Genomic DNA, 13461 nt, shown 5'->3' with positions numbered 1-13461 from the left:
GGTTCAAACCCACCAGCCACTCCTCGGAAGGAAGGTTGGGCAATCTACTTCCATAGTGATACTGCCTTGGAAACCCAAAGAGGGGTCTCTATGAGTCGGGTCTGACTCGACGGCCCATAACAACAACAACAACACAACAACATACACACACACACACACACACACACATATATATCTTAATTTGGTATATATCTATAAATGTATATCTACATTTCTCTCTCTCTCTCTCTCTCTCTCTCTCTCTATGTATCTATCTATCTATATATATATATGTCCCCTCCTCCAGCTTAAGCAACTAGAAAAACTTAGAATTTCATTTACTAAACCAGGGAAACTCACAAAAATTCACAAAGGGGAGGGTAAAAAAAAAGTTTGCCCCATGGCAGAGGAGTTATGCATATGAATGTGAAAAGTGTATTACATGTACCAGTGAAAATATCTAGTAAGGAGTTAGATAAAGCTGGGCAATAATTCAGGAAGTTATCAGCATATAGATGGCAATTGAAGCTATGAAAGTTGATTAAACCATCTGGTGAAAGTTTTTAACATAAGAGAAGCAAGCTGAGGGTAGAGCCTCCAGATGTCTACCTTAAGGGGATAGGCAGAGAGAGTTGGGGGATGAAACTCAGAAGAGTATAGTGCAATAAAAAGGGAGAATTTTGAGAGGGGAAAAAAAAAATTCCAAAGTATTACATGGACTCAAATGATCAAGTAAGAGTAGGACTTGATAAACTAATGATTAAGTAGCACTTATTGTTAGTAGGCCTATGAAGTGTTTATTGGGAGATCAATAAAAGGAGATCATTGATGAATTGCCAAGGGAAGTTTAGTAGTAAGGGAGATGGGATGAGATACAAGGAATTGAGAATTGTATGGGAGGGAATAAGTGGAAGTAAGTAGTTTGGAAAGTGCAGAGCTAGAGTGATACAAACAGTTGGTTAAGGCTTGGCTACTACCCTGAAAGCAAAAGAGGGATGTAGGAAAGCTGGAAGGAGAAGGCTGAGTATGAGATTAAGTTTTCTGAGAAGGCTGGGATCCAGGGCAAGGTGGGGGCCAAGCCAAGCATGGGAACAGGGGCAGCTCAGCAGTAAAGAAGTGGTCCAAAGCCTCACTTTGAATAAGAGGAACAGTGTTGTGTAGAGAATGACAGAGTAGGAGATGGAATAGGAGGTGTTAGGAGAGGGAAAAAGTTTGGAATTGCCAATTTGAGACAAACAGAGTGCTGCCTAGAGAAACACAGAAGGTTTGCCAGGCCATGGTGAGAGCCCTGTGGATGTGGAAGCCATAAATTGGAATTGGAGTTCATCTGATCACTTCTGTGATTTTCTCTATCAGAGCTCAGAGTGCTGATGTAAAGGCTAAGAAAGCGGGCTCTGAAATTGATCCAAAACTGTTTGTGCCAGGCAGCATGATGAATGGACAAAAGACTCCTTGCTTGACAGGCAGAATTGAGGGGACAGGAGTTTAACTAAAGAGGAGCTTCACATCTTCAAATAAGATCCTCTCATAGAAATTTTGGTTTGCAAAGACAAGTGTTTGCCAAGGCTTTCTTATGAAAGTTTTAAAACTAGAAATAAATTAATTTGAAATTATGACAATTTACCATGTTTGAAACATTACAGGAATGAATTAAAAATGTAGAACAGTACTTGAAAATGAAAATTGCCATGCATACACACATTTTAGGGAGATATACATATAACATTTTCATAATGAAGGGTCACATTTTGCAAGCATTGTTGTTGTTATGTGCTGTCAAGTTGGACCTGACTCATAGTGAGCCCTCTTTGGGTTTCCGAGGCGATATCACTACAGGAGTAGATTGGTCAACCTTCCTTCCGAGGAGTGGCTGGTGGGTTTGAACCACCAGCCCTCTGGTTAGCAGTCAAGTGCTTTAGGCAATAAATTGATTTTTTAAGTGGATACAAAATAACTGAAAGATCGGCAAATAAATTGTCATTGTTCATAGGTAAATTTTCAATGTCTTTTACCATTTAAAAACTTTAGTTGCAAGCATAAATATTTTTAGGACCAATGGATATTTAATAAAGTTTAGGATTATGTATGGTTGACAAAAAAACAAATGACATATAAATATTGACAATCAAATATATAGAATATTAATATGACTCTACTTCTGAAGAAGCTTCACTAACATCACAACTTTGCATACTCCAGTCAGAAGCAAATGGTTTTGGAAATAATATATTACAAGATAGAAGAACCTAGATCTCTTAAAAGCTATATAAATATTACTATTAAATTTCTTGGTGCAAGAAGAGTATAGAATTATTAGTTGGAGTGTATAATTATTCTTACTAAAATGTGTTTTAAGAGGTAATCAGAAAAATGTTAGAAGCTTTACAGTTGTTTAAATCTCATAACATCTCTGGGACAAGCCACTCCGGGACAAGAGTACAGATGGCTGCATTTTAGTATTTCACTTAATTTTCTTGCATATGAAGAAAAAGTTGAGTTTCATGCTTTTTAGAATGTTTCTAGGAAAAAGGTGAAAATGTAGTTTGACAATCATTCAACCTATAAGTGGAACTCTGACTGAATTATATTTTAATGCAAATTGCTATTTAATACCATTAAGAGTTCCATGTTTAAAAATGGCTGCTGTTCATGTTGGGTAACTTTGTTTCATAAATGCCTTAATGATTCCAGTGTTGAACTTCATTAAAACCACTTAGGGCCCTAAAAATATAGCCTTGTGCCCAGCAATTGTTTTTAAAGCAGTTTAGAAAAAAAAAATAGCAATTACATATAGGGAATATGCCAGTGATTGGTGTCTTTTTCCGTGAATGGTGCTGCAAAAACTTTGTCTTTTTCTAAATTCTCCTTTCCAGCCATGATGCGTCTTTTTTTCAATGATCTACAATTTGCTTCACAGTAGCAAAATTTCTGGCATGTGCTGAGGGACACTGTCTTTAGGAGGCCACTGTTAAAATGCTAACAGGAGAGAGGAGAATCATAGGTTCTTCTTCATTATGCCTTCATCCCTATATGACAATATAGGAATGTGCATATATGGGTGTAGACACCTTTCTCTTCAGCTTGGTTGTGTGTGGGAAAGGGAGGAGGTGAGAGAAGGGGAAAAGGGCGTTTGTGTTACTGCTGCAAAGGGGTGATATGTTGGCAGACATGGTTGACAAATAATGATGAATAAGGGAGATGGAAAAGAAAGGATTGATGAAATCAAACTTGGTCTATTTTATAGTTTTGCTTAGAACTAGCCCTTTATCCTTACATATATTCAGGAAAAATAATGTAAACTCTTGGGAACCAGGAAGGGCTTAGCATTTATATTAGCTTTTGAGTTTACAAAGCATTTTACATACAATATCTCTTATGGGCTGCACAGTAATTTAAGTTACAGATAAAGACCTTGAAGCTAAGATTATGTCACTTACTTAAAATCTCATAGGGCAGCACAGGGATTGGAGCTCATATTTTCTGATCTTAGAATTTATACACTTCTCACTATATGAAATATCCTCAAAAACAAATGCCTCTTAGAGTAATCCAACTATCACCAATATTACAAATGTTAACTTCATTTAATACTTCCTCTCCACTTCTACTTCTTTTCTTTTTGGCTGTCTATGTTTAAAGCGTCTATATTCTGGGGTTAATACAATCATGTTTAACATAATCTTTTTGCAAGTATTTACCTGAAATTTCAAGAGACAGAGACAAAGACAGAGAGGGGGCAGAGAGAGAAACTTTTCAGTGAAACACTTAGAAATTCATAAGAACTTTTTTATTTCACTTCCGCATAGTTTTTACTTTTATTTTAAATTAAAGTTTTCTAGGGTGTAAAGCCTATGTTTTATTCTTAGCTTTGCCAATGAGTCATTCTCTGCCCTTGGACACCTCACTTAACACATTGTAACCTAGTAAGAGTTGCCTTTTTTCAAAACTAGATTGTGTTTGGAAAAAGAAAACTTCAGTTTTCCTCTTGTGATGTTCCTCTTTTTTCTTAAAGTACTTGACATCCTGGGTTTCCTGCTGTGACTTTTTGTTCAAACATAATTTCTAAGAGGGATAAGATTGAAATGTTTCTTAGTTGTCTAGATTTAGTGTGAGGATTCCTTCAAAAAGCATCTTTAAAGTGGAAGTAGGACTAACCTATCATTTTCTTTTCTATTGCCTTGACTCAGGTCATCCTCCAACAAAGAAACAGGCAAACATTCACTGCCCCTTTCCCCCAAAGCTGTAACAATGGCTTGCTATGTATCAAAGAGAATATGATTACCTATTTTTTTTTACCCGAGTTTTGCTTCATGAGTAGGAATGGGATCAAAATTGGTCTTCATTTTTAAGATTACTGGATAATGTAGAATCCTTTATCATTATTTTTCTATTCATGTTCCTTATGCTTCACGACTTTTTCCCTCTTTTTTTCTCCCATCATACCTTTAGGGGTGTCTGCATTTAAGTTAAGAAGCTCTCTGATGGCACAGTGGTAAAAGCATTCAGCTGCTAGCCAAAATGTCAGTGATTGGAATCCATCAGTAGCTCCTCAGAAGAAAGATCAGGCAGTCTGCTTCTGTAAAGATTTACAGCCTTGAAAACTATGGGGAAGTTCTTTCTCTGCCCTAAAATATCACCGTAAGTCAGAATCAACTTGATGTCAGTGGGTGGACGCTCAGGTTAAAAGTGTATTTGATGGTGGAAATTTTGGTCCTATTTCTGCAGAAGTAAACCCTTCATATGTCTTTGAGTGACACCTATATGTTAGGTGCACTATGAACTATACAATATTATGGAAAACCAATGACTGCTCTCAAGGTGCTTAAAACTTAAGTGAAGAAATATTACATCTACATGAAACATTAATGAGAGTTGACAGATATATTCATATAAGAGCTGTCACAGGTAATATATAATTAATCATCAAATTAGTGATACAGATAATAAAATATCTTTCTATAAGGAAGCTGAGAAGTCCTAAGTAGAAGAGAGTGGAATTGAAGAACTATGAAAGTATTTGTTAAGAAGATAGAAATAGGGAAAACCAAATGAGCATTAGGAGTGACTAGAATAAGCAGGAAATTGACAACACAGGGACCAGTTTAAGCAGAAGAGCAACTGAAATCGGTCAAGTAGGATGGATTAGGGAAACGGAAGAATGGTTGGAAATAAAAAGTTGAAAAAAGCTTTATGTCTTCACTCCTCTGAGTGAAGTGATGAAAATATCACTTATGGAGTAAGGATTATTTAAAAACCATACAGGGTAAATTAGATAGAAGAGATTCATAGTGGGATAGAAGTTAGAAGGAAGTTGAGTCAGTTATGTAAGTGGATAAGGGCTTGAACAAAGCCAGTGAGATGGGAATGTGTATTTATTCATGTTGTTGTTGTTATGTGCCGTTAAGTCGGACCTGACTCATAGTGACCCCTCCTTGGGTTGCTGAGGCAGTATCACTATGGAAGTAGATTGCTCAACCTTCTTTCCGAGGAGTGGCTGGTGGGATTGAACTTCCAGCCTTCTGGTTAGCAGTCAAGTGCCTTAGGCACTATATATTTATTCATATAGATATAAAAATAGAGAGTACAATATAACAATATAATGTATGTTTAACTGAATAAAATAATAAGGACCCAAGGAAATCTATATTTATATCTATATCTCACTATATTTATCATTATATATATATATATATAATGGGATTTTCAATATTCTTTGACAAAACCACAATTCAAAGGCATCAACTCTTCCTCAATCTTTCTTGTTCATTGTCCAGCTTTCACATACATATGAAGCTATTGAAAATATCACAGTTTGAGTTAGGCATACCTTAGTCTTTAAAGTGACATCTTGCTCTTCGCAACTTCAAAGAGATCTTTTGCAGCAGATTTTCCTAGTGCAATATGACACCTGATTTCTTGACTGCTGCTTCCATGGGTGTTGATTGTGGATTCAAATAAAATGAAATCTCTGACAACTTCAGTACTTTTCCCATTTATCATTCATGCTGCTGTCCAATTGTGAGGATTTTCATTTTCTTTACGTTGTGATGTAATCCACACTGCAGACCGTCATCTTTAATCTTTATCAATAAGTGCTCTGGGTGGTCTTCATTTTCAGCCAGCAAGGTTGTGTCATCTGCATACCACAGATTGCTAGTGTGTCTTCCTCCAATCCTAATGCTATGTTCTCCCTCGTATAGTCCATTTTCTTGGATTGTTTGCTCAACATACAGATTGAATAAGTATGGTGAAAGATATGACCCTGACACATTCCCTTCCTGATTTTAACCATGGTTCCTCATGAGCACAATCAACTGTCTTGAAATTCTCATTCTTTGTAATATTGTCCATAATTTGTTATGATCCACACAGTTGAATGTCTTTGCACAGTCTATAACACACAACTAAACATCTTTCTGGTCTTCCTTGCTTTCAGCCAAGATCTATCTGACATCAGCAATGATATCCCTCATTCCATGTCCTCTTCTGAACCCAGCCTGCATTTCTGTCACTTCCCTGTCAATATACAGCTGTAACCATGTTTTAATTATCTTCAGCAAAATTTTACTTATGTATTATATTGATGATGTTTGGTAACTTCCACATTATTCTCTTGGATCACCTTTCTTAGGAAAGGGCATGAATATGGATCTCTTCCAATCAGTTGGCCAGGTAGCAGACTTCTAAATTACTTGGCATAAATAAGTAAATGTCACTAGTGAAGCATCCATTTGTTGACACATCACAATGAGTATTCCGTCAATTCCTGGAGCTTTGTTTTTTGCCAATTCCTTCAGTGCAGCTTCAACTTCTTCCTTCAATATCATTTGTTCTTGATCATAGACACTTCCTGAAACAGTTGAATATCCACCAATTCTTTCTTACACATTGACTCCATGTATTCCTTCCATCTTCTTTTGATGCTTCCTGCATCATTCAATACTTTGCTCATGGAATCTTTCAGTATTGCAACTAGAAGCTTCAGTTCTTTCAGCTTGAGAAATGCTGAACCTGTTCTTCCCTTATGGTTCTCTAACTTCAGGTCTTTGCACATTTCATTGTAATAATTGACTTTGTTCTCTTGAGGCACTCTTTGAAATCTTCTGTTCAACTCTTTTATGGTGTCTTTTCTTCCATTTGCCTTAGCTACTCTCCATTCAAGAGCAATTTTCAGAGTTTCTTCTCACATCCATTTTGGTCTTTTCTTCATTTTCTGTCTTTTTAATGATCTTTTGTTTTCTTCACACATGATGTTCTTGATGTCATCCCACAACTCATCTGGTTTTTGGTCATTGGTGTTCTGTGCTTCAAATCTATTCTTCAGATGGGCTCTACATTTAGCTGGAATATAATCAAGATCATATTTTGGCTCTTGTGGACTTGTTTTAATTTTCTTCAGCTTCAACTTGAATTTTCATATGAAGAATTGATAGTCTGTTCCATAGTTAGTGTGATAATTAAGATTGTGTGCTAACTAGGCTGGGCCTGGTTAAGTGGCTGACAACTGGATGTAGTTATTCCCCACGGTGAGATTGGCAATTAACTCCATGATAGAATCTACTAGAGTAGCTGAGTAGCTGCATAAGGGATGTGGGCTGCTTCCAGTATATGAGAAACAACTTTGAGGAAGGTCTCCAGTTGATGGCATACTTGAATCATGCATGTAGCTGAGTTGTTGTTCAGCAGCCTGACATGTTGCCCAACTGATCTTGGGACTTTCAATGGACTTAAATTAATGGCCTGCTATGTGGTTTGGTAATATTGGGACTGTGCCTTTTCATTTGTTGACCTTGGGTTTGTCAGCCTCAGCAGCTAGCAGCTGCCTGAAGGAAGAGATGCCTTTAGCTTCAGTGGGCTGGGAGCAAGAAGCAGAGCTGAAGCCCAAGATTGAGGAGCTTTCACCTAGCCCCTAGTGCCTGGCACCTGGAACTCGTACTCTAAGCCTCCAAAACTGTAAGAGAGAATAAACCCCTGTTTGTTAAAGCCATCCCATTTGTGGTATATTCCTGTCAGAGTGGTACTAGGTAACTGAAACAGTCAGCTCCTGCCCCTCCCCCTTTATTTATTTATTTATTTATTTTCTCTCTCTTTAATTGTGTTTTGGGTTCAGATTTACAGAGCAGAATTTGTTTTACATTCATGTTTATGTACGTTTGGTTTCACTCCCAATTATTAACCCCAGCCCTAACCCACTCTCCTCCTCTTCCTTCTCTGTGACCCCCCCATCTCTGTGAACTTCTTAGTTATGCACTCCTGTCTGTCGAACTTTCTCTCCATGTGAATGCTGCCCTTCTGGTGTCCCATGGTCAATTGCTCCAAGGGTTGTATCTTTGTATGGTAGGTGGGTGCATTGACCTGGGTTGGGTGTTCTGCATGTAAGTATTACTACTTTGGGGCTGAGAGCCAGTCCTTGGGAGAGAGTCTTATCCCAGGCCCAACATGTATCCCAGGGCCATAATCTTGGAGGTCCCATCAGACTCTGTCTGGCTAGTAATTCTGGTCATTATTGTGTTTTTAAATTTTGTGCCACATTTTCCTCCCACTCTATCCAGGATCTCCAGTTTTGATCCTTTCCTGAGTGGTTGACAATGGTAGCTGGGTACCATCTAGTTCTCCTAGTCTTGAGGTTCATCATATCCTAGGGCTGATTGTTTCCAAATGCCCTTGGTTTTCTTCACTCTTCATTCCAGATGAGAGGAAACCATTAGATGCATCTTAGATGGCAGCTCGAAAGCTTTTAAGACCCCAGTTGCTACTCACCAAAGTAGGTTGTGGAACAAGACTTTTATTTGTTATATTGTTCCTGTGGAGCCTGGTGTCCCCCAGAACTATGGTTCTGAGTCAGCAGGCCCTGGTAGTTCTCTCTCCTAAGGTGTTTGGCTGTCTCTGAGACATTATTCCAACTCTGTTTTCTGTTGCTTCTGTAATTATTATGGTTATTTTGTATCACACTAGTATCTGTGCAAGATTATCCTTAGCTGAATCTATCATTGGTCTTGAATATATTCCTATTCACCAATTCCCATCTGATCTCAGTTATCTATGCATTTATCTGTAGTCTAGTGTTTGGTGTTTGTGGTAATGCACTATTGTGAATATACTGGTATTAGACTTTGTCGTTTACATCTTATGTGCACAATTTGGTGTCCTCCCTTTTCCCGTGTTAATGTTCTGGTCACAGACTCTTTCCATACAGTCCCTCCCCTTACCCAACTCAGGGTGTAGCCCCCAAATAGTCCAAAATTTTCCCCTCATCTTCCCTCCCATCCCTAGTAACCTACAAAGGGAATTCCCTTCCCTATGAAAATCCTTCCTTGACTTTTTACGGTAATGGGTTCATACAATATTTTTCCTTTGTCAATTCACTTATTTTACTCAGCATAATGTGTGCCAGATTCATCCATGTTGTGAGATGATTCACATATTCATTGTTCTTTAATGTAGCATAGTGTTAATTGTTTGAATGTACCATAATTTGATTATCCATTCTTCTGTTGATGGGCATTTAAGTTGTTTACCTCTGTTTGCTATAGTGAATTGTGCTGTGATGAACATGGGTATGCATATGTCTGTTCATGTCCTTTATCTTACTTCCTTAGGATATATTTCTAGTAATGGAATTGCTAGTTCAAATGGTATTTCTATTTTCAGATTTTTAAGGAAACACTATACCATTTTTCACAATGGTTGTGCCATTTTCCAGTTCACCAACAGTGTATGAGAGTTCCAATCTCTCTGCAACCTTGCCAGCATTTGTTATTTTCTGTCTTGTTGAACTTTCCTATTATTGTTGGTATGAGATGATATCTCATCATTGTTTTGATTTTCATCGTTCTAATGGCTAATGATCATGAACATTTCCTCATGTGTTTTTGGCTACCAGTACATCATCTTTAGTGAAGTGTCTATTCATGTCCCTTGGCCATTTTTGAATTGGATTGTTTGTCTTTTTGACATTGAGGTTTTGAAGTTTTCTATAAATTTTAGAGATAACTCCTTTGTCAGATATATCATAGGAAAATATTTTCTGCTAATCTGTAGGTTCTACTTTTATCCTTTTGGAGTCTTTCGGTGTGCATAAGAATTTAATTTTTAAAAGGTCCCAGTTGTTAGGCTGAAGCAAACCCAAGCCACCAACATTTCAGTTAGCAGCTTCCTCTGGGTGTCAGGCCCTGATGAGACAGCCTGATAAGACAACCAAAGTGACAGAACCCACCCAGACTAGAAAGTCCCATGCAGTGGCAAACTTCCTCTTGTGAAGCCTCCTCATGCTAATTAAGTACAGACCCATGCTAACAGCTAATTGGACCCCACCATTTCCTTAGTGTCCCCACTTAGGTCCTCCACAAGACTATAAACCCTCCCCTCCCCAGCCAAATGGTTTGACTTCTCGGGCCCCTCTCAGGGACCCGTGAACCTTGCCTGGGCCCCTCTCTGGGGCCCGTAAACCTCACCCGGAAATTCAGAATAAAAACTTCTCTTTAACCTCACTTTTGTGCATCCTTTTCTCCTTACTGTGGCCTTACATTTGGTGCTGAAACCCGGGAAGAGGAGTAGAACTTGAGGGAATTCTTACTCTCCTTCTTCCTCTTCCCTCCAGACCAGGGAATTCCGGCCCCCTGCATCCACCACCAGTAAGTCACATCTTACCCTTTACTCAATGCCCACCAGAGGACATACATTTTGTATTCTGTGGTCCTCCATCCTGTGGGCCATTTTAATTTTTTAACTCTGGGCGATGAACCAGTGCCTACTACGAGACAATTTAAATTAGTTTTGTTGTAATCTGTTTGCGTCTGACTGTAACGTTGTGTGAATGGTTCTGTGATACTCCAAGATCTAGGTCGCGGAGCCTGAGTGGGCCCTCAGTTGATTTCTGTGTGAAGCCGGATCAGCATAACGGTGTGGCTCTGCCCTCCGCTCCGGGGTTTATACGGAGACACCTTAGTCAAAGACTCACTTAAATCCCCAAGAAGGGAGCGGACAACCGGGTATCTGACTGGTCCATGGGACATGTCTCCAGTCCAGTGTGATTATTTTCCTCTTTTAATATCTCCTGTGGATTGCTTTTTGGGAATTGACTCTGCACCAGAGTTTTCTGCATCACTGCCACAGGGAAAAATCGTGGTACCACGTCAGAAACTCCTCACAGTCTGGGAGTTTGGTTGTTCGGGGACACCTGACATCCTATCTCCCTTGGGGGTCATTCCTCGGAGGGTCCTCATTTGACTGTCTAACGTCAGGCGGAGACGTCCACCTACGTAAAACAGTCCCACTGGCATAGGGTTCCGGGAACCCTATCCGAAGAACTCAGAACCAATGAGCAATCAAAACTTCAAAATCAATCCAACAACCCCTCTGGAGTATTTATTAACAAACCTTAAGACCTTATTACTAGACCAGGACCTCTGTCCCAGACGCCTCATTTTTTATTCTATCACAGCATGGCCCCAGTATCAACTAGACAATAGCTCTCACTGGCCAGAGCACAGAACTTTTGATTTTAATATCCTTACAGACTTAGACAATTTTTACCAACACACAGGCAAATGGCCAGAAGTCCCCTATGTCCAAACCTTCTTTTGTTTGTGCTCCCAGCCCTTACTGTGCTCGAAATGTAATACCACTTAAATCCTCCTTGCTCGCAAAAAACCCAAACCTCACAAACCCAAACCTCTCTCCCCCTCTGAAACCACTCAAACAGTTTCCACTTCCTCCTTTTCTGACCCACTGGAAAGCCTGTCCCTATCCCCCCAGACCCCCTCCTTATGCTGCAACACAACCCCCTCTCCCCCAGGTAACACTGCCCTCCCTTCCCCTTCCCCCTACAGCTCTCTGTCCTCCCATCTCACCCACCTCCCCAGGCATCCTCCTCTGCCTTTCCCACCCTTTCCTCTCCAGACACCCAGTCCAAATGCACCAGAAATCCCACAAAAATAAAATGCTCTAATACCTCCTGACAGGTTTACAAACTGTCTCTCATAAAACAATTAATTTTGACAAACTCCAAAACATTACCCAACTTCCAGATGAGAACCCAGCCACCTTCCAGAACCGATTAACCAAAGCTCTTACCCAATTTACCCATCTAGACTTTTCCTTCCCAGCTGGAGCCACTGTCCTAGCCACTCATTTCATAACCCAATCAGCTCCTAACATTAGAAACTGGAAAAAAAAAAAAAAAAAAAGGCTAAAGAGGAACCCCAAACTCCCATCGGAGACTGAGTAAATACAGCCTTTAAAGTCTTTAACACCCAAAGGGAGAAAGCAGAAGCAGATAGGGAAGCCAGGACCCGCCAGAAGGCCGCCTTATAGGCCAGCACATAGTGACAGAAGACCTCCTTCCTCGGCGGCTCCCCGATCCTGCTTCAAATGCGGTAAGGAAGGGCATTGGGCCAAATCCTGCCCTCAGCCCTGACCGGCTTCCGGCCCATGTCCAGCGTGTAGTTTGAAAGGACACTGGAAGAGTGACTGTCCCTCTGTGTCAAAGCACGGAGGGCCATCCTCCCCATGCACTAACCCGCTGTGGACAATCTTGGGCCTGGCCACTGACAACTGAAGGAGCCCGGACTCAACAACCCTGATCACTCTCACTGAGCCCAGGGTCACTATCAAGGTAATGGGTAAGCCAATCTCCTTTTTAATTAATACTGGGACTACCTATTCTGTACTCCCTTCCTTCTCGGGACCATGTTTCCCTTCCTCAGTCTCTGTTATGGGAATTAACGGGCAAACCTCAAACCCCCCCCACAACAGGCCCTACTTAATAAATAACAAAATTTTCTCACACTCATTTCTCATTATACCAACCTGCCCTACCCCCCTTTTAAGACAAAATTTCCTCACAAAAATTAAGACCACTTTAACCTGGACTCAAGATCACTCTGCCTCACTTCTACTATCACTGACCACGACCTCCTCACAGACACCAACTTTCCTCATGTCCCCTGACCTTATTAATCCATGCATATGAAATACCACTTCCCCATCCATTACTTCTCATCACCCTCCTATTATAGTACGTTTAAAAAAAACCTACACAGTTCCCATCTAAACCCCAATTTCCTATCTCCTGCACATGCCGACACAGCCTAAAACCTCTTATACAACATTTTTATCTAAAAAACTCTTAATCTCCACTCAATCACCTTATAACACCCCTGTTCTATCAGAGGAGCAGTCAGCCCCAGGGACAACTCAAGGACATACAAAACAGCAGGGCAGAAGAGCAGAAGAAAGGGGATTAAAAGCCAGAAAGCCAGACAGAGGTACAGTCAGCCACAGTGACCCAGGTGGGGTGATACAAGAGGTCTCCAACAGCAAGACAAACTTGTATGTCAGTCTGTCCTACTGTGGTGACATGTAGACTTGAGTTTTGAGGCTGAGCCTCTGGTGTTTAAAACCCAGTGAGATGCACCTGGTGCACAGGTAACAGCCCAGCTTATAGACTGAGAGAGACTAGGAAGAAGGAAGAGGCCGTCC

General features: G+C 40.1%; 1 protein-coding gene across 1 annotated transcript in view; it reads right to left on the bottom strand.

The window, feature by feature from the left end:
• SPATA16 (spermatogenesis associated 16) overlaps positions 1-12482 on the bottom strand; it is a 452504-nt gene extending 440022 nt beyond the window's left edge. Inside the window, exons 1-3 of the mRNA XM_007948101.2 lie at positions 12399-12482; positions 11130-11276; positions 4135-4235 (exon numbers count right to left, since the gene is read on the bottom strand). Coding sequence (XP_007946292.2) covers positions 4135-4235; positions 11130-11276; positions 12399-12482 — 332 coding nt within the window. The remainder of the gene's footprint in view (positions 1-4134; positions 4236-11129; positions 11277-12398) is intronic.
• Positions 12483-13461: the final 979 nt, after the last annotated feature.

The sequence above is a fragment of the Orycteropus afer genome, unplaced genomic scaffold, assembly GCF_000298275.1.
Source record: "Orycteropus afer afer isolate SDZICR_OR568_19922 unplaced genomic scaffold, OryAfe1.0 scaffold00202, whole genome shotgun sequence".
Taxonomy (NCBI): Eukaryota; Metazoa; Chordata; class Mammalia; order Tubulidentata; family Orycteropodidae; genus Orycteropus; species Orycteropus afer.
Note: the sequence above shows the minus strand (reverse complement) of the source record. Positions and strands in the feature narration are given on the sequence as shown.